Below are 21,459 nucleotides of genomic sequence, written 5' to 3'. Positions count from 1 at the left end.
AGGCAAATGAAACTATAGAGTTTTGTTTCAGATTAAATCAAAGTCCTTCTAGAAGCAAGTCTTGCACCTTTACTTTTCTGACAATTTATTATCGTTTTGTTAATTACAATTTCAGTGATGTGAAACTGCATTAATACCTGCTTTAACAGTTTCCACACTTTTTCAAAAACAAATTTTATGGCACCTTTTCACCCCCTGGAAGCTCCTTTAGGAATTTCCTGTACATTATATTTCTGAGATCTTTGACTGCTGTGCCTCTATCTTACATTTTTGCTTCCATGTCTTGGAGTTTTTTGCAGTTAATGATGTTTAGCTACTTTGCAGCGCTGCGTGATCTGAACAATACATCGTGGAACAGCGTCACAGAAAATATTCTGAACAAGCCTGTTAATTTCTACAGGTTTCCACTGGCCGGCATGTAAAACCATGGAAAATGACTCCCTTCTCCTTTTAATTTTCCAGATGTGGAAAACAGTGTTTCATATGTTTGGAGAACTGCAGAAGTGCATCATTTATAGCATGGAAAAGTACTGGCTGTAAGCAAGAGCCAAGTCTGTGTATAGCTCCCATTTGGATACGTAACATTAATAATGCTCCTGTCTGACTCAGTGGGTAACAGTCTCACTCTGTACAGACTGTAAGTTCAGCAGGGTCAGGACTAAATGGTTATAAGTGTAGCTTTTAAGCTGTTGTATGAAAGAAAAATAATCTAATACTAAGACTTGCTGCCTGATAGCATAAAATAAGTTTCCTCATTAACGGAAGCAGTTTTTGGGAGGTTTGTCACACAAAAGCAGCGACATTAAACGTCAAAACACTCTGACCCAAGAGTTTTAGTCTCACTTTTATTTGTAAAATACTCACATTGAAAAGTAATAGGCATTTTATTATTTGTGTCACTGGCTTCACAGAGGCTCACAGCACTAACAAACACACAGTTTATTTAGTGCACATGCATCATGCTAGATTCAAAGCCCTTACAATAATCACAGTTCTTTGCACTCAAAATTCAAACATTTGGTTGTGAAGTTCGCTTTGTCCATCCGAATCGATCCGAATGAGCTGTGGCTGTCCCTTCAGGCTCCGGAGAGGCTAATAAACTGAGCACAAGCTATTAAACCAACTAAACACAGCGCACAGGGGTGGGTTTAGCAGCGGACACACGCGCACGCCAGCACACATACACACACGTGTGCGCACACACAGAGAGGCTGTAGTAAAAGCTGAATGGCACAGCAGTGCACATCACGCAGCACAAGCAGTTTCTAAAACCTTAATTCGACGCGCTCGTCTTCTGTGTGAAAGGACTCGCCGTCGACTTTCACTTAAACGTTTGCATGATACCTAACCAGATGCAGTTAAAGATGCTATAAATGTCAAGATGATGTGGGTCATTTTGAGTTCTATAAATACAAAGCAGTGCAAACGGTGATGCTGAAATACCATTCTGCTCAGAACAATCACCCAAAAACATATCCCGTGTTTGTGTAAGCCACTATTGTGCAGTAAACATTTAAAACCTGCCCTGTACGACAGACCTACCCACCAGTTCTTCTATCAATGACACATTACAGCTCGGCACATCTTACAACACTTTCAAACCAATACCTCACAGGGTGGATATAGAAACAGGCTCTTTCCCTTCTCCCTCTATCTTCCCCCTCCCCGCCTCCTTCATCATCTTCATCCTACTTGACAAAATGCAGGGCCTCGGCCACCACCACGGAGCCTTTGCTGCTGTCGAGGCAGGTGACAAGCTTGAAGCCCGATCTCAGTGCTAGCATCACTGTCTCTAGTTTCAGACAGTCAAGTGTGCACAGGAATGTGCTGTCCTCCTTCAGAACGAGCCGCGAGCCAGGCTCCGACTTGATGAAGTGTCGGAACTGTATCACGTTGGATGACACCACGAATTCTTCCGGAAAGCCATCCAGGCGGCTCTTGGAGATCTGCACCAGCCGCCCTTTGACCTTATCGATGAAGGCGGGGTCACTGCAGTACACCTTGAGGCCCTGCGACCTCTCGTGGCTATCCGTCACCTCCAGGAAGGCGGGTTCCCGCTGTGCCGCCCTCTGAGTTTCCCACTCGACCACAGCCTCCACCAGTTCAGTCAGGCGGTAAAAATCGGCCTCTCGTCGCAGGAGCCCCGCCTCCCGGAAGTCATCGGGCAGCTGGAGCTCTCCTGTTCGGAGGTAGTTGAGCACATGGCGAAAAACCGGACCATCTCTGTCGATGAAGGGGTTGCCCATGGAATCGGTGTGCTGGACCGCCTTCTTACCGTTGGCCACCTCCTCGAGAAACGAGCCCTGTTGCTTGGCAAGGGTGGTCCGGTGGGCCGTGTACAGGAACCCCCCTACGTTGAGGGTGATGGTGCCCGAGGAGGGCTTCTTGAAGCTCTTGCTGGGCTGCAGCAGGTCCGGGTTGATGTGCCTCAGTTCACTTTCCATCCTGCTGAGGTCCCATTCCATTCTCCAGACGCCCTCTCCAGCCTCGACCCAGCCTCGGAGCTGGTGTGTCTGCTCAGCTGTGCGCGTGTGTGTTTGTGTGTGCTCGGTACCAATCGAGTCAGTTTTTTTTTCTTTCTCTTCCCCCCTCTCCTTTGGATCTGACTTTGTGGGTCGGTGCGGCAGCAGAGGAAATGAGAAGGTGTTGTCAGCTGTCGGTATAGTGAGAGCAAATGTGTCTGAGAGCGTGTGATGGTGGATGGGTGAGTGCTGCCTGGCAGAGGAGCGACAGTGAACTGGGAGCTGAAAACAGACTCGCTCTCTGTTCTGCTCCGTGTCCCTCCTCTCGCTGTCTCTCTCTCTCTCTTCTACTCTTTCTGTCTCTCTCTCTCTCTTTAAGAGTGGGTGGGCAGGCAGCGTCACATACAGGGAGGAGAGAGAGGGAGTATGTGAGCAAACACCAGAGGAGTACAGACTCCAGAAGCTCGCTCTTTTTCTTTCTTTCACTCTGTCTTTAATTATCTTGGATAAAAAAAAGGTGCAAAGCTCAGCTCTAGCTGTTAGTTCACACACACACACACACACACACATGCACGCACGCCATGCTTTCACCAGATGGAGGGGGGAGGGTTGCTTCCATAATTTTTGTGGTGTGAAATTGTCTCAGCGTGTGTGAGTCTGAATATGAAACTCCTTTTTGCAGCCAGATCCATCTGTTTTACCACACAGCGCTTCATGTGAACTGGAATCTGTCTGAAATCTCCGGCCATGACGGGGAGAAGGAGGCGGCTGGCCTCGCTTCATGTAAATTTATGTGACTCTCCTGCTTTCCTTCTTGCGAGGTAACAGGCAGGCCCTCTGTCTTAGCAAATTGTTTATTGATCGCGCCCGTGCGTGCGGTGTGTGCGCGCTCGCTTTGAGGGCCTTGTGAAGGAAATGGACCAATTACAGTCCACGGTGGTCCGGTCATGAAGGACAGCTTTTGAATTGGTTAATGCTTTTGGCCTGTAGCCTCTTGTCAGGGGGAAAATGGTCCACTGGTCGCTCGGTACTAACGACTCACGCCGTTGCTGTTTATGTGCGTCCGTGTGTGCTTATTTTTGTTCTGCGTTTCACATTTTTTGCGTCTCCTCCAGCGCGAGTACAAATGTGAAAGAAATCACAGTTCATATCAAACACGAGGAAACACGCAGAGCGGCTCCAGCAGTGCTGACTGGTAACAGCGTGTGATAAAAACATAAAAGTCTGCGCATACCACGCAGATGATTTGGTCTGGTGCTTCATGCTTACACTCTAATACACTAAATACTATGTTAAATAACTGTAGTTGGGCTGAAAGTCGAACAAAAATTACCATTCTAGGAAGCTGCTAAATAAATAACGGTAAATGATACGTCTCAGCTTTGTGGTAGATGTTCATTTTATAGCAGAAGCTGCTCTAAAGTGTGAGTGTGCAAAATCAATGTGTACTTCAGCTTCCATGTGGTGATTTAATGATTTTGTTAAACATATAATCCATAAAAGAAACATCTTTGCATCAGTCTTATCATGCAGTCGCCTTTTAAGAACAGGTTTTCCTCGTGTCCTCTTTATTACTTGTTGGCGTTTCTATATTAGAAGTGGAAAATGTCAGCAGTCAGATTGCTCCCATGTTGAACTCCCTGCATTTCTTATTCATCACGCAAGCACTTACACAAACACTCAGGCCCGATAGCCTGCACACTAAATCCATGTTTACTCTTGATTCTGACCCGCGCAGCTACTGCTGCAGAAATATTTCAGTGCAGACGGTTTGTAACCTACTTCAGATGTGTTTTTACACCAGGGAGGCAATGCCAGTTAATTTTCATAATTTATCATCACTTGCACAGAAGTCTGGCAGTGACAAAATACCTGGATCGTGGCGGTTTGTCACCGGAGGGCAACGGAGACGGGGCGCCTTCTTTTGCAGTGGTGTTTATATGTTTGATTACTCACTAGCAAAATATTGTTAAGGCATTTAAATTTATTTGCCTTGTGAGAAAATTCAGTTATACGAGTAGTGGAAGATTAGGTTATCTCGATGTAACATGTAGCGGTAGCAAGCTTGTCGAAAACGAGTAAAGCAGGCTAAAAAACGCCCTTTTCAGTGGGGTAACTAAAGCTAGAGACTCGGGATTATCTGTTGAAGCCCTGCTACAGTTGCTTACCAGTATACGAGTCAGAGGTGTGAAGATATCTCGTTTATCGAAGTTTTTCATGGTAAATTTCTGAAGAAACTACTTAAGGTGAATAAAAATGTGCTCTATATAGACGTGGTTTGTGGTGTGGATTATTGGACACCAGCAGGCTCAAGTTATCCTCTTATGTTTAGTTCCTTAAGGAATCAATACAATAAGGATGCTTTTAAATCAGAGTGGGTAGTGACATTAAAACAAGTATCTGATTACACCGCATTTTCTTATTTATGGGGAGGTACCAATGTGATGAATGACAGCCTCTGCATAAATTATAGAACATTTAGGCAAGGTCTTCAATTGGGAGATTACCCATGCCGCTTAGATTATTCAGATCAGGTCAGAATCCAGCAATTACGGGCAGATTTCTTGGTGCTGAGTATTGCAGAGTTTTGTGAATGAATTGTATCTGCATTTGGGTGCTTTTGGATCTGTTGGTTATCTATTTATTTCTTTTCTTTGTTTTCTTTCTGATACGTAAAATGAAATCCTGCCTTATGCATGGCTTCTCTTTTACCCCACAATGGATCTAATGAGAATGAGGGGAAAAAATTTAAAAGGCAGAAAAGTAAAAAATGCATTATAATTAATTTAAGAGGTTCAACAAAATGATTATTCGTTACACCCCAGTGTCAAAAACCTAAAGCTATTCAGTTTAAAGAAAACCAGCAAATATTCACACTTGAGTTTCTGTAACTACTGAAAATTTTGGCTTTATTGCTTTAAAATATGTCAGCGAATAGCTGTTAAATCTAAATATATTAGAATGCAATACATTAAACTGAATAATCCCTGTGAGCATGAAAACTAGCTGCATTGCTGCACCTTTTAAGAATCAATAATGAGGCAGAAAGGTTATAAATCTATCTTTTTCATGTGTGTCTGCTTATTTGTAGATCCTCCATTTAATTATCCCTGCTCTTTTGCCCTTAATAACAGACAGAAATGAATAAAAAAAAAAAAAGGCTACACTGATTGCTTTTCCACCTAAAAAGCAACAAGTATGTTCCTCTGATGCAACAGGTTATCACCCACTTACTCCTCAGAGCTGCTGCTGCTGCTGCTGCTGCTGTAGATGTAAATGAATCATGTAGGCAAGTGCACTGATTGAAGATTCACTTGAACTGAAACACTTTATTCAAACATGCGAGCGCTCTCTGATTGATGTGACTGAAATGCTTCTTTTCCTTGCCTACGTGGGGTAGTTGATCCCCAAAACGACGGCTCCTGTGCGTCGCCTCTGTGATCTTTCCGTTCATAAGTGATTAGTTGTATCATCGTTAACGACACTCAATTGGAATCGCAAACGAGGACAAGATGCAGCAGAGAGGATTGTGGGAGGTTTGACCTGCTTTCTGCTCTCTTTATTAAAACAGCCTCGCCGGGGACCGTCGTCGTCTTCAAACGTCGGTGGGAATCTGTTAGTCGCGGCTGTTGTCAAAGTGACAGCTTTTTGAATGTTTGAAATAAATTCCCCAAAATGCTGCTAGCAAGGACTCTCCTTCGCTCTTAAAGGTGGTGAATTATTCATAGAGCCGCTCTAAGAGCTTGTGGTGTAACATGGAGTCACTGACTGCTGTGAAGCTGGCATGGCAACCACTTAAAATGGGGTCTTGTGCGAGCTCGGAGCTGTCAATCTCCCGCTTTATTCATCCCAGGGGATTGAGCTGATCAGATGGGAGCAGCGTGTTTTTGAAATGATGACTGTGTGAATTTTGATTTGATCACAGCTACTTTTTCTTTTTATGAATATCAGCACCCTATCACCAATATTATTTTTTCAGTAATACAAACAAGCAAACAGAATATGACCCATGGAGGAAAAGGGGAAGTATAGCATAAACAATGGTTAAATGCACACAGAGCTCCCATCTCTATACATAAATAAAAAATTTGTGATGAAAAACTATCCTGACTTTAATCATCACCGATAAAATGTGTCTGTTAGTTAAAGATGCTTAATATTACACCTCTTAAATATTGGTTTATTAGTATTTGTATGTATTATATGTAGTATTTGCCTCACAGAGCTGCTGGCATGGGTGTAGAGCAGTTTTGTGTAACAAGTCAGAACATCCTGAATAGAAAGAAACTGCTCAGGTATACATTCACCAGCCACTTTATTAGGTACATTTTGCTGGTACCGGGTTGGATCGCTTTTTGCCTTTAGATTTATATAGTGCCAAATCACTACAGTAGTCACCTCAAGGCGCTTTATATTATTATGGTAAATATCCTACAATAATACAGAGAAAGCCCAAACAATCAAATGGCCTATGAGCAAGCAATCGGTGACAGTGGGAAGGAAAAACTTCCTTTTGACAGGAAGAAACCTCGGGCAGAACCAGGCTCTGAGAAAACTGTCCTAATTCTTCATGGCACAGATTACAGCAATGTGCTCAAAACATTCCTCAGAAATTTTAGCTGTGTTGATGTGACAGCATCACACAGTGCCTGCAGAGTTGTCGGCTGCACATCCACGATCCAACCTCTCCTTCTGTCACATCCCATATGTGCTCTTTGGGATTGAGATCTGCTGACTGTTGAGGCTTAGTGCAGTGGGCATGGTCAGCAGCAGTACTCAGGTAGGCTTTGATATTTAAATGCTCAGTTGGTGCTAAGGAGCCCAACATGTGCTAAAAAAATATCCCCCACACCACCAGCAGCCTGACGCCGTATTTAGACTTCTGCAGGGAATCTTTGCAGAACCTACGACTTAATGTACATAAGCAGCCAACGTCATTGCTGGCATTTATGCTGGTGCTGGTGCATTATGTGTTAACTACCATGTGGTAATGTCCCAGTGTTTTATATGCCCTCCACAACACTGATAAGGATAAGCAGAAGGGGATGGATGGATAATTAGTCCTTATATTGAGATGATTATTATTCTCTAAACTATTTAAAAAAACAAGTGGACAGCATGCATTCATGCTTTCATGTTGTTTATGCCAAATTCTGACCCTCTCAGCCTCAGCTTGAAACCACTCAGTAGACATTTTCTCTTTTTTGGACTGTTTTGCGTAAACCCTTGAGACGCTTCTTTGGGAAAATCCAAGCAGATCAGCAGTTTGAGAATATTCATACCAGACCATGTGGCACCAACGAGCGTGCCATATTCAAAGTCACTTAAATCACTTTTCTTCTCCTTTCTGATGCTCAGTTTGAATTTCAGCAGTCCGACACCATAGCAACGTGCTCAGTGAGTACCTGCCAAGAAAAAGAACATAGACCTGGTCGGGAAGAGGCTCAGATTTATCCAAGCTGCTAAAAAGTTTACTTCCACAATCCTGTGTTCTACATCACAATTAAAGCAGTATAAATGAATTTTATGCGTTATGATTTATACATTATTAAAAATGTTCAGAGGTCAAGATTCATTCAGAGGCTTTATTACCAGCAGGTCCACTGTATAGATCGGATTTGCAGAACAACATTATTTTCTGTTGCATCCTGACTGACTCCTTTAATTAAGTTAATGCTGCTGTGCCACATGCGTAAATGAGCACATCACTCTCAATTTAAAGGTCTTATTGTTTCTGCTGCTGGGTGATCCTTCAGGAAAATTTTACACGTGGCCAGCTGTGGGCAACCGACAGGAAGTCACTGAGTTCAATGCTCCTACAAAATCCCAGCTGAGTTTCAGTGATCCCTGAATAACATCATTGCAAGATTAAAGGACGTAACTGTCTTCAATTTTCTTTATGAATCAAGCAGCAACCTGAAATTGAGCCAGGATAAGAGCACATTTACAGGATAGTAAAAAAGCAATTTCTCATTTGGAAACTGACGAGGTTGTTTTGATTGACACGTGTCCCTGCCACGGGCCTCACCTCGAGCAACAGCAGCCACTGAACGGGACCTTTGTACTGTGTTTGCGCTTTTGGTGCCTTTTTGGAGCAGCACAGCAAGCCGGAGAAGTCAGTGCTCCAGTTTTGGTGATTGAAATATTAGTACTTAATTAGTCTGTTACTTAGAAGTAATTAGCAGAATTGTGCTTTTATGTGTTGCACCTCTAACTGATAACCTAACGCTTGACCCTCTCGTCTAAATATGGTGAATTCTGGCTTTAAAAATGTATCTCAGCAGCCAAAATGCTAATGTAGAAGTTTGAAAATGCAGTGCCCAGAAACCGTAGACTGTATATAAATGATGACTGTAGCAACCATGACATCACTCTCTGTTTTTAGTTCTTTAAAACCAGATGCCTCAAACACAGGGCAAATCTGACTGAAACTGTGGAACCAAGGCTAATGCTTTGTTATTCATATGTCAATAACTGATGATTATACCCTTGTTTATCCATCTTAGTGGATAATAATGACCATAATTTACAAAATAAACATCATCTTGTATTTAGTGTGACTTCAAAGCATCAACAGAGCCCATAAATTGGTCAGAAAAGCATTTACTGAGGTCACAGGTCCAAGGAGCCGTGATTATAAGAATCCAGCTTAAAGGCACTTATCCAATGGATTCAGTTTTTAGACAGATCCATCTTTTAGGTAAAGCCTATAATCTTCATGGAAACTGCTCAGCTCATAACTATACTTTCATGGCTTGTATGCATCAATTAAAGTTCAGGTGTGTTTGTACAAAGACTGTCCTGAGAGGCTGGCAAATAATCAATGAAAGCTTCTTTAAGGGGTTTATAAGGTGGGCATATTTCATTTTCTACTGTTCTAGGAGAGCATGACCCCGTCCCAAAATGCAGGATTGTATGATTCCTGTAAAGGCACAAAGGTGAGATTTATAATAAAAGCCACCCTGACATTAAAATTCACCCTATTTTTATACCTTTTTTAAAAACTCTCAATGCTCTGTTTTGCCCAAGAGGTTTTAAGGTGAGAAACCGACTCATTTATGCCAGACCGGTCCACTCGTAATTAAATGCCCAGCACTCCTCTGTGTATTTACTGGACTTCAAAGCCTACTTGTTGCATATGGATGCTGCTAATCAACTTTAAAATCAAAACGAGTGGGTTGAGTAGAAGTGCATACGTCAGAAAATCACTTCAAAGTTAACGAATGGAATCATTAAATTTCTTTAATGAAGCAGCCTCTGGGCTTGGCAGATATGAGCTTTAATGGGAAATTATATTTGGAGATCCAATCAGTGACTTTGGCCCCGTCATGTCCTTACCCACCCCCCACCTTAGCAAACTCAGTGCTTGCTTGTCATTATGTTTAGACTAGCCTGCCACAGCTGTTGTGTATGTATGTGTGTGCACACAGTGTGTTCATGTCTATTTCCCTTTGTCTGTTGTATTTAGTAGCTGATAAAGTAAACTCCCAAGTATAAAAATTTGATGTCTAAAAGCTAGATGCATAAACTTCATTCAAGTTTCCAGACCTAAACAAAAACATCAAAATGATTAAACTTTAATCCCACGCATTTTTGTTGTATGAATTTTTAATAATAATCAAACTCAATTATTCCACATAAAGTCAATCAATTTTTTTAAATATATACAATAGCTTAGGTGTGTTTTAAGAAGCTGTACAAAATATAGCCTTAATAATATTAATATTTTCAGTGTTAAAACCTCCAGAGTACAAAGGGGTGGATCAAAAATATTGCACATTTTAATTCATGTTATTGTTGTTTGAGCATTTATGAGTCGTCGTAATGCTTTAAGTACGGGAGCTGCCTACATGATATTTTCATATTGCAAGATGGCACGGTGGTTAGCACTGTTGCCGCACAGCAAGAAGGTCCTGAGTTCAATTCCACCATCAGGCCGGGGTCTTTCTGTGTGGAGTTTGCATGTTCTCCCCGTGTTTGCGTGGGTTCCCTCCGGGTACTCCGGCTTCCTCCCACCGTCCAAAGACATGTAGCATTTGGGGATAGGTTAATTGGATAATCCAAATTGCCACTAGGTGTGAATGTGCGAGTGAATGTGAGTGCGAATGGTTGTCTGTCCCTGTTTGTTGGCCCTGCGACAGACTGGCCACCTGTCCAGGATGTACCCCGCCTCTCGCCCTATGACAGCTGAGATAGGCTCCAGCACCCCCCGCGACCCTGAAAAGGATAAGCGGAAGCGAATGGATGGATGGATGGATGGATGGAAGATCTATTTTACTCACTCTGGGTGTCACAATAAATTCACAATTCACTGCATTTTTTTCTATAACTTTTCCATAACAAGCTACATTATTATCATGAGATACATCATAGTTTCAGTAGGAAGAAGCTTCACAAATGTAACGTAAGATTAACATTGTAACATTAAAGTAAGAGAAACAAGCATTGGTGCCCTGGATGTTTGATCCATTGTTCTCATAATTCACTGGAACAACTCATTGTATACTTTTAAGGGTCAAATTACCATGTGGGGTTGGTCAAAATAAGTTATAATATATCAAAGGTTTCCATTTGTATGTATGTTCCGATAACAGGCTCATCTTCCAGTCACGATTCCTTCAAATATTTTCTAATACAGTGATATTTTAGAACTTTGTGTGGCCATGAAACGGACAAACACGCATGCTGATCATTCGAATTCAATTCAGTTTTTATGTATACAGTGCCAAATCACAGCAACAGTTGTCTCAAGGTGATTTATATTGTAAGGTAAAGACCCTACGATAATACAGAGAAAACAGAGAAAACTGTAACAATCAGATGACCCCCTCTGAGCAAGCGCTTTTGGTGACAGTGGGAAGGAAAAACTCCCTTTTAACAGGAAGGCATCTCCAGCAGAAACAGGCTCAGGGAGGGGCAGTCATCTGCCATGACCAGTTGGGGGTGAGGGGGAGAAGACTGAATAAATGCATGGTGTATAAACAAATAGTGGGGGGGGGGGGGGGGAAGATGAAAGAAGAAGAAATGCTCAGTGCATCATGGGAAGCCCCCAGCAGCCTGGACCAATTGCAGTAACTAAGGGGAGATTCAGTGTCAACATATGCTTTGTCAAAAAGGAAAGTCTTAAGCTTGTTCTTAAAAGTAGAGACAGCTTCTGTCCAGCCTGGGAACTGTTTCCACAGACTCCCAGTTGTCTAACATAACAGTAATAAAGGCATGAACTAGTGTTTTAGCATCACTCTGAGGTTTCTAATTTTGGAGATGTTGCGCAAATGGAAGAAACCAGTCTGACATATTTGTTTAGTACGCGCATACTAGAGCACATCCTGGTCAACAACAGACTCCCAAGATTCCTCACAGTGTTCACAGTGTTACTGCAGGGCAAGCTAATAACAGAGTACCAGAATAAGCATCTAGTTACACAACATATTTATAAGATTTTTAAAGCCGAGTACAATAACCTCAGTTTCATCTCAATTTAGAAGCAGGAAATAAAGGTCATCCAGGTCTTTAAGGCATTCCTGTAGTTTAAATAATTGGTGTGTTTCATCTGACTCCATAGATTCCACATATTCATTAGTCTAGTTCTGACATATCACATGGATCAACCAAGAAGTAGTACCATCCATCCATTGTTTGTTGCTGATCTGGGTGCATGTTTTGGTTGTAGCGGTCTAAACAGAGACACTGAAGTGTTCCTGAGCCAGCTGACAAATGTAATCTCTGCAGCATGTTCTGAGTCTATCCGAGGATCTCTTCCCAGTTGGATATGAAACGCCTCACCTAAAAGGATTCCTGAAGGCATCCTCGTCAGATCCCCAAACCACCTCAACTGGCTTCTTTCCATCAGTTGTTTGTACTCATGATGTCATTCTTTTGGTCACTGCCCACAGCTCGTGGTCAGGGTAAGGCTGGGAATGCAGATCAAACAGCAAATCAGCAGCTTTTTCCTCAACATTCTCTCTTACAAATAATAGTCTGGAAATGCAAATATATATATTTCTTATCTTTGCCTTTCGAACACATAGAGAGGCCTGGAGAAGCATTTACTGTTTAAATAACAATACTTTGGTCAGAGTTAATAATTTCACCACTTCTGTAGCGCTGTCAAGGTTCTCCAACAAAGGCCAAAGCAGCAGTCGTTATGTGCAGAGCTGTGACTTTTTATAGCCCCATATTATTAACTCATCACATATAAACCATCATCAAGTGTGAAGTCATGAGGTTAGTCATATAATAATGAACATTTCTCAAACACCAAAAAGGCTTTACAACAAAGTATAACAAGCTCATGAGCACCTGGAAAAAATGATCCCTACATCCCTACATGCATTTATTGATGATGGAGTCAAGAAGTGTAAAAAATCTATTTGGATGCAAAAAATTAAGAAGTAAGCCACAATTAACTGAGTAAAATAAGTAAGGAAGTGGATGTTTCAGCATCAAAATGATCTGAAGCAAAGCGAGACCTGCTGAAAAAAACTGATGAGGAGAAATCAAAGTCTAAATCTTTCCAAGGACCAGTGATGTCAGCGTCTTGATTCCCCAGAGAGGATGATCTGAAAGCTTTGCTGCTGAAACGCTGAGCAAAAATTTCACCTATTGCAGAAACGGACTCATTAAATACATATAAAAGCTCCCTTGCAGTTCTTTAAGATCCAAGATCTGAAAAACTAGTTACAGAATGTTGACATTTAATGAAGCCACTGTCCAGACATATTATTCTATATTAATAATACATTTATTTTTATGGAATATCTTAAATATCTTACCTACAATGACATTGAATTTTGGCCTAAATACACATTTTTGGATTTCAGTAAAGTGTCCAGGTTTAACGATATTTTGCATATTTTGCATATCATGTAGCTGCTATAGTAAGTTTATTTGTAACACTTACTTAAATGAGAGTAACACTTCTATATGATGATAGGAATATCTCTGGAAACATTTGAGTTTTGGATCTCTGTTAACTGCAGTGCTTTTCTTTATTGTGCAGTGTTTTTTGTATTTTTTTTAAGCATTGATTTGCTTGTGTGTCTTTTTTCACCAAGCTACAGTGCTCTGCTTTATGTACATACGCTTGTATTCATGATGAAATTAAGAGAGAGACTAATGTAGGATGAATTATGATACAGTTTGCATTGTTCTTTGTGCTGTTACTCTGCAGTTTTAAGAACAAACATCATATTTTCCTGCATCTCAACTATATAAAAGAAACTGTGCTGCTACATGTCTCTCTTTTTTTTTTTTTACAACTCCCATGTCTGCACTGCTTTCCACTGCACTATGTTGTGGCTCTGACTGTGGCACTTTTAGATGGTATTTGTTGTTATTACAATATCAATCATGCTTAACTGTCCAAAAAACTGAACACAGTCACTTTGCTATACATACAATGCAATTTAAAAGCAACCCAAAGCAATAGATCTGCCACTACTACTACTTGGAAAATCATTGAGGTTGTAATAGTGCAGAGTGCAGAGCTGGGTTAGGCCACACAATTTCACTGACACTGAAAAAGAAAAACAAAAAAACAAAACGCTCATAATAACCTTTCAACAAATTTTTATTCAGATGGCATGAGAGGGAATCAGACAGCTATACTGGCTTTAGCTAATCTAGTCTGTGACAAGAGACTTCGGTTAATCAAAATCCTTTCAGGTTATCTGTATGAAAAGGAGCAGTCTACACAGAAGGTAAGACTGTGCAGAGGACTTGAACCTGGGATAACAGGGTTGGAATCTTGTGCAATGCCAAAACTGAGGATTGCCTAATGCTTGCTTTACAGCATAGCTCTATGTGCACCTTCCCAAAAACAAAAGTACAAGTCACAAAGACATAGACCTCAACAAATGTGACTGGCAGGGTTTTAATAGTTTTGCAATTTTCATTAGTTTTTATTTTTATTTAGTTTTGACTTCAGATTTTCAATTTTATATCAGTTTTAATTAGTTTTTACCAATTGTTTGCTAGTTTAGTTTAGTTTTTATTTTTTTGAAAATCCTTAGTTTCAGTTTAGTTTTGATTAGTTTCAGTTATAGTTTTAGTTGTGTTGGCAATAATTAAGTGTAACAAAATCCCAGTTTCATCATATCAGTCATTCTGCTCATCCTTGGGTATGTTGCTATTCCAGCTACCATACTGCACCCTGGACAGGTCGCCTGTCTGTCGCAGGGCTAACATGCAGAGACAGACAACTCACATTCCCACCTATGGGTTCTTTAAATAAATAAAGGCAGATGAACAACCATTGATACCAGGCAACTATAAAATGTATATCTTGGCCCCAATGAGACTATTAACTCTCGCAGCACCGGGTGTTCGTAATTTTGGTTCAAGTGAATTGATAAACTTTTTGAAGGTAATTGACTCACACAGTTGTGTAGATATCCCAGTCCTGTTGTCTCGGGATGCATCACGCTGCCTTGCCTGGGGTTAGCTTCTGTTTTCTGGGGATGGGGGTTGGGCGTGCTCCCTTACCTTCTCAAGGTAAGCTAGGTTAGCCTTCTTGTGTGAGCTTTTCAAGTGCACTTTAAGGTTTGTGGGATTTTTTTCCCTTTAGAAATGTCCCTCATAATTTGTCTGTTTCCACTACAAGACACTTGCTTTATCCAAAACACAGTCATATTCAAAGTAATCCCAAATTGGACTCTGGCTCCCAACTTTTCCTGACATGATTCTGCGCGTGGATGGAGCAGCAACACAGACGACTCGACTAACGTACTGCCACCTGCTGGCATAATGAGACACAGCAAGAAAAAAATCTGGAAACTAAACTTCATTTTCACCCTTGACTATTGTATGACACGCACACATCAATGAAAACTAAACACATTTTTGCTATAAATTCAGTTCATTTTAGTTAGTTTTGTGAACACTCATTATAGTTTTAGTTAGTTTTACTTTTTTTGTTTTTATTTTTATTTCCGTTAACGAAAATGTTTTTTCACTTCTAGTTTTCGTTATTTTGTTAGTTTTCGTTAACGATAATAATCTTGGTGACTGGTATGTTTGGAAATTATATAGAAGGACTGGTACGTGTCTGCGCTAAACACCAAACAGAGACTGAGACTCGACAACAAGATAAAAGGAACATGGAGAAAGCGTGATAACTGAAACAAGGAATATAATACGCACAATAGGGTTGGGCGATATGTAAAAATTTTCCAACCGGGAATCGTCAGTCGAACAACGTGTGATATATTCGCGCATGTGCAGAGTTTTTGATGGGTGGGGCAATGTAATCATGCACGGACTGATTTGCGCGTTTACAACACAAAAGAAGTCCAAACATGGACGAACTAATAATAATAAAAAAACGCTATCAGCGTTAACGCAGCTTAAACGCGGTCATCACAATTACGATTTTTAACGGTCTCAACCCATCTGGAGCGCAGAATGAACAAAATTTGGACAAACTGCTGAAATGTGTTGACAGAGAAGCCAGGAAAGGGCCATTTTTGTACGTTTCTGCCTACTGCGGCTTTAATTGAACCATTTCCAGTTGAGATCTGATCTGCTGCTGCACTACATCACACCCAACTGTGTTTACGTCTTCTTAGTTCATGATTGTAAATGAAGTGGGTAAAACGTTAGTTACCTGTTATAACAAAATTCAGCACACGAAGGTATAAAAGTAAGCAGTGCACAACCAGAGTCTAGAAGAAATCAGCTGGTTTTCACATGACCATACATCGATTGTAGATTCACACCTTATACTTCCATCTCCACTTCATCTTATCACCTACAGCTGGCTCTAGAAAACCATGTGTATGCCCGTGCGTGCGTTCTCACTGCACCATCTGTCTTTATGAACATCAGTTTGTGTGTGAAATTATTCAAATCGTGCTTTTTTTCTGAATACTCGTGTGCCTACAAACGGTTCCTGAGAGCAAAAACTAGTGTAAACCCATGAAGATCACAGTTGGCAATATGACCAGGAGGTCACCGGCCTTCAATCCCATCCCGGCTGAGGTCGGAGGAACGAATGCTGTTTTTGAGCAGAAATGAAATTATAATAATAAAACAGAACCGGGGTCACCTGAAGAGCCTGGAGCACAGTAACAAAAGCTGCTTATGCAATGGGTTAGATCTTGTGTTTGTAAGAGCACAATCTTTTTGTAGCTGCCGAATGAAGCTTGAGGTCAATAAACGTTGAAAAAAAAATTAAAATGGATGTGCTATTAGGCGAGAAGAGAAAGCATCCGTGCCTGATGAATTTCTTTGACGAATTTATTGCTCTGATTCTATATGCAGGCTTTCTGCATGTTAGTGAAACAGATGAGAACAGATGGAGAGACGGTGTTGGTGGATGAAGGTCTAGTGGGCGGAAAGCTGTTTGTTGTTTTAACATTAGGAAGGTCACAGCTTTGAGGAAAGGGCCTCGGAGCAGATGGAGGTAAGAGATGAGCATGAGGGGGTGGACGAGTGACCTCCTCGCCCTCCTCGCGCTTGTGTCTCTCTTCCTCTGCCGTCTTCACTCGGACACTTTTAGCTTCTCTGCTCTTACAGAATTAGCTAAATGTAATGGCATTAAATGTATTTACACATCTGGATTATAGCTGATACAGGTCTTGACTTCTCCGTGGCCTATTTATTTTATTTTTTCCGTCATTTATTGGTAATTATTCAGCTGTTTAATGCTTTAGTTGTTGAATCAGACATGGCCTCGTATTCTTAAAAGCTTTGCTCGGATCTCAATAAATTTTAAATTATCATGCCGCTCTTTAATCAGCTAATTTACTTAATCTCCTGGCTTCTTTTGTATTAAGTGGTGCTAATATTATGAATAGATTGAACTGCAGTAAATGGGTGGGCTTTTTATTAAGAGGGAAAATATGCCAATGTTCTTGGCACTTTGCATTTTTGTCTGCTCGCCTAAATCACTGTGGGCACCACCACTGTGTACAGTAATTGTTAGCTCTGCTGTTCTGTGATAAAATGATTGGTGGTCATAAAAATATTACCCTTGAACAATTGCCTCACTGGAGCTTCTTTTGTCAGCTTTCTTTTGTCTTGGTTGCACTTTCAAACGTGGGGACATATTGAAGAAGTCTGTTTGATTAATAACGATTGGGCGCCTTGGAAAAAGCAAACCCTGAAGACCGCTGAATATATTGAAATGTGCTGCAATTAGAGCCAACGTGTGCGCTGATGGTCTTTGTTCCCAATCTGTTATCTGGCAGAGCTTCATCTGTGAGAAGAGAAAATGTATTTTTGAATGGATCTGTATGAAATAAAAGAACAAGGGTGCGTGAAGCAGTGGGCTAAAAGCAGAGGGAGGGAATTTTTTGGGGGGGGGGGAACACATTGTCTGATACAAATTTCCAGTTCTAGTGTTTGTCTTTAAACAAAGAGATAAAAATGCAAAATAAAAATAGAAGAAAGGGTCCTTGAATTCAGTAAAGCTGTTATAAAAGAAAAAAAATCCTGTGATGCAGATGTGCTCAGCGGACGTCAGCTCTGATGTGGAGACACCTGAAGCACTTTCTATTTTTATTGTAATAATTATGCAACTTACGATGTATTTGGCCTTTTTAAACTGCAGGAACTCGGCACCCAACACAATATGTCTTTGGATGACATCACTGTCAGCGGCTGCACACATACTTTTTCCTTTTGGGGATCGGACTGTGCCATCTGTATTCGGGATGGTGTTGTAAGTCGGCGTTAGGTTCCAGCCATTTTTGACGTTATCTGTGTTAAATTCAGGTCTCTGTAATTTATAGTATGACATGATGGGCAGGCAGAGAGGAAGTGCGAGTGTTACGCAACAATGTGGGAGACGAGTGATTCCAGCTAAAACCTGAAAAAGAGTGAAGTGCATCTGGACATTTCTGTCTCTGCCACTGTTTTCTTCGCATGTAAGAGACGCTGAACCGGTACTGGTCTTGAGTGCACTTTGCAGAGTGAGACTGCGACCTTGAATATATAGAAAGAATAAGAAGGAGTCCAGCAGCATGTGGTATGACCCCCCACAGAGCCCTGATGGCAACATCAGTGAGTCAGTCTGGGATTACATAAAGAGGCAGGAGACACTTAAAAAGAAAAGTTTTTTAGTTTCCTGGACTTTATATGAAGCCAGTTGATTTAAAGTCTCACGTTCAACTCTTTGAACACTGTAAAACACAGCAGAAAGTTACAAAAGTACAGTTTACTCAACTCAGTCTGAGAAAGTGTCTTGATGTAATCTTAAATATCCAGTTAAGGAAATCCCATAAAAGCTGAAATGTTTCTCCGACTGAAAACGCTACGCCCAGACAAACAGAATCAGCTTCTCGGGATGAGTCCGAGATTGTCCTTATCCCCCCAAAAACATCACCAAATTCTTATTTTGACCAACAGTGTAATGCTTTAAAATGAACCACCCTCTAGTGATGATGTGGAGAAAGTCACTGGTGGAATCATCATCTATAGTAGGGTGGGCGATAAAGCCTCAAAATTATTTTATGATTATTACATTTGCGATATATAAATTATACTGAAAATCATTTTATCTGCGACTGTAGTTCGCAGGCAGCAGCAAAATTAAATAAAGGCCATTTTCCACCCTTCTTTTCCAATCAGCTGTTGTCAGTGATGACACACTGCCTAAGTCAAAGTGTGAATCTACAAGCCACAAGCTCCCAAGACCAAGCATTATAGTGCAGTAGCAGTGACACAGCGTTTGTCGAATGTAAGCACTGGTTTTATCTGGTGTAAAATTATAAAATAACTGCTGAACACTTTAGATATTGTTAAACTAAAGTGAACTTTACAGGAGCTGAACAATAATGTCATTAATAAAACTGAAAAATATCTTTTTCACTGGGTTTTTGCATGTTGGATGGAGCTTTTTAATTTTTACCACTGTGTAACCACATCAGTAACTTTTGTCCTTCCTGTCGTATGGACTTGTATTTCCTCCTCGCAGCCATTATACCCCGGTTGTACTCGCCGTCGTGTTTTTGTCTCAGTGGTGAAACAAGCGGTTTTCTTGCATGTTTTGCGAACCACTGGGCTGTTTTAGGTTGTTAAAGTAGCTGCATTTGTAGGTACTAAATCATCATTGAGAGCTGACACAAGTCTTACTCTCAGACATGCCTGGGCTTGTCTTGTTATTGTGCAAATGTATACAGCTGGTTATGTTGCCAACTGTAATCTTTCTGGATTTACGTTAGTTTTAGCTCTCAGAGCAGTTGATAGCTGTAGTTGTCTTGGGTGTTGCAGTTTTCTCCTGTGCAGTACCATCTAATCTCATAGAGTCATGCATGTATTACCTTTCCGTTCTGCCACCTGAGCTACAATAAGTCTATGTCATGGTTGTGTCTGTGGGTTAAATGAATCTAATGTATAGGATCACGCAGGTGGCCTCTGAATCTCATCTCTGCTTTTCACGGATGATGTGGTTCTGTTGGCTTCATCGGGTAGTGGCCTCCAGCTCGCACTGGAATGGTTCGCAGCCAAGTGTGAAGCAGCGGGAAGGAGGATCAGCACCTCCAAATCTGAGGCCATGGTTCTCAGCCGGAAAAGGGTGGAGTGTCCAATCTGGGTCGGGGACGAGTTCCTGCCCCAAGTGGAGGAGTTTAAGTATCTTGGGGTCTTGTTCACGAGTGACTGGAGAAGGGAGCCGGAGATCGACAGACGAATTGGTGCTGTGGCTGCAGTGATGCGGACGCTGTACCGGTCCGTCGTGGTGAGGAGAGAGCTGAGCGTAAAAGCGAGAGCGGTCGATCTGCGTCCCTACCCTCACCTATGGTCACTAGTAGTGACCGAAAAAAACGGGATCGCGGATACAAGCCATGGAAATGAGCTTCCTCCGAAGGGTGGCTGGACACCCCTTAAGAGATAGGGTGACAAGTTCAGACATCCGGGAGGGGCTCAGAGTAGAGCCACTGCTGCTCCATATCAAAAGGAGCCAGTTGAGGTGGTTCGGGAATCTGACAAGGATGCCTCCTGGGCGAGGTGTTCCTGGCATGTCCCACCAGGAGGAGGGCCCGGGGCAGACCCAGGACACGCTGAAGAGATTAAGTCTCTCAGCTGGCTTGGGAACGCCTTGGTGTTTTCCTGGACAAGCTGGATGAAGTGGCTGAGGAGAGGGAGGTCTGGGTTTCTCTGCTGCCCCCACGACCTGGGCCTGGATAAGCGGGAGAAGATGGATGGATGGAGGATCATGCAATGCTGCTGATGTCCAATTGCTCACAAAGATCAAATACAAATAAGGGAGATGGGAGTCATGTGCAAAATCAAACTAAAGCGGAAGAAGACTAAAAACCCACCTCACATTGGGCTGTCTGATTCAGGCTTCTGTTCTAAACCAGTGTTGGTAAGCTTAAATTATAAATCCAAAGCTGATAACAGGACTGCCACAGCCAGTCAGCACACACTCAGGATGAATCAGAGAGGAGAGGACAGGTTGATTAGTTTTTGCTAGCATACAGAGGCATGCACAGCCTGATTCTGAAAACATCACACGATTTTACCCTTGGAGATTCTTTAGCCATCTTCTGTGTTAGACAATGTTGATTTAAAAAAACAAAACAAAGTCATTCGACAATAACGATCACAATTTCAGCTGCTTTATTCAAGCATCCTCACCTGGAGATTTGCTTCATTCACATGTGTTTTATTCCTCAGGAATCCTAATATGGAAAAGGAAAAAATGACAAAGAGAGAATCTGTTCACGTTGGTGTGGTTGTGTTATGTTATATTCATGATTTCATTGATATGGTTGAGTAACAGCCATGACATTTCTGTATCACTGAAGAGTAATGAGGCCCTGTGAATGATATGTGCGTGGGAGAGTTAAAATATCGATCGTCTGTTGAAGGTGTGGACCACAGTATTCATGTAGCGCTCGAGTTTTATAGTAAAGCTGGTGTGCAGGAGTCTGCAGCTCGTCTCAAGTGTTCCGCTACATTTGATGTGGTCAGTCATCATCCCATGCTGGTCCTCTCGCTCTGCTGTTCATGTTTACAAAGGCGCTTCTCTGCTACAATCAGTGTCCTTTCGGGC

At 41.6% G+C, this 21,459-nt stretch overlaps 2 protein-coding genes across 2 annotated transcripts in view; one reads left to right on the top strand and one right to left on the bottom strand.

The window, feature by feature from the left end:
* Window positions 1-21,459, top strand: part of LOC102794551 (general transcription factor IIF subunit 2-like) — a 67,824-nt gene that overhangs the window by 33,608 nt on the left and 12,757 nt on the right. The window lies entirely within an intron of this gene.
* On the bottom strand, window positions 832-2,795 carry kctd4 (potassium channel tetramerization domain containing 4). Its single transcript, XM_006802403.2, has one exon. The coding sequence runs from the start codon at window positions 2,463-2,465 to the stop codon at window positions 1,689-1,691; it is 777 nt and encodes a 258-aa protein (XP_006802466.1). The 5' UTR covers window positions 2,466-2,795; the 3' UTR covers window positions 832-1,688.

This window comes from Neolamprologus brichardi, chromosome 16 (genome assembly GCF_056152115.1).
Source record: "Neolamprologus brichardi isolate AB-2024 chromosome 16, ASM5615211v1, whole genome shotgun sequence".
In the NCBI taxonomy this organism is placed as follows: domain Eukaryota; kingdom Metazoa; phylum Chordata; class Actinopteri; order Cichliformes; family Cichlidae; genus Neolamprologus; species Neolamprologus brichardi.
The sequence above is the reverse complement of the archived record's forward strand: the minus strand, read 5'-3'. Positions and strand labels throughout refer to the sequence as shown.

What these genes read in the sequence shown, in the direction of transcription:
- kctd4 (XM_006802403.2), bottom strand. Translation starts at nt 2,465, where the DNA reads ATGGAATGGGACCTCAGCAGGATGGAAAGTGAACTGAGGCACATCAAC.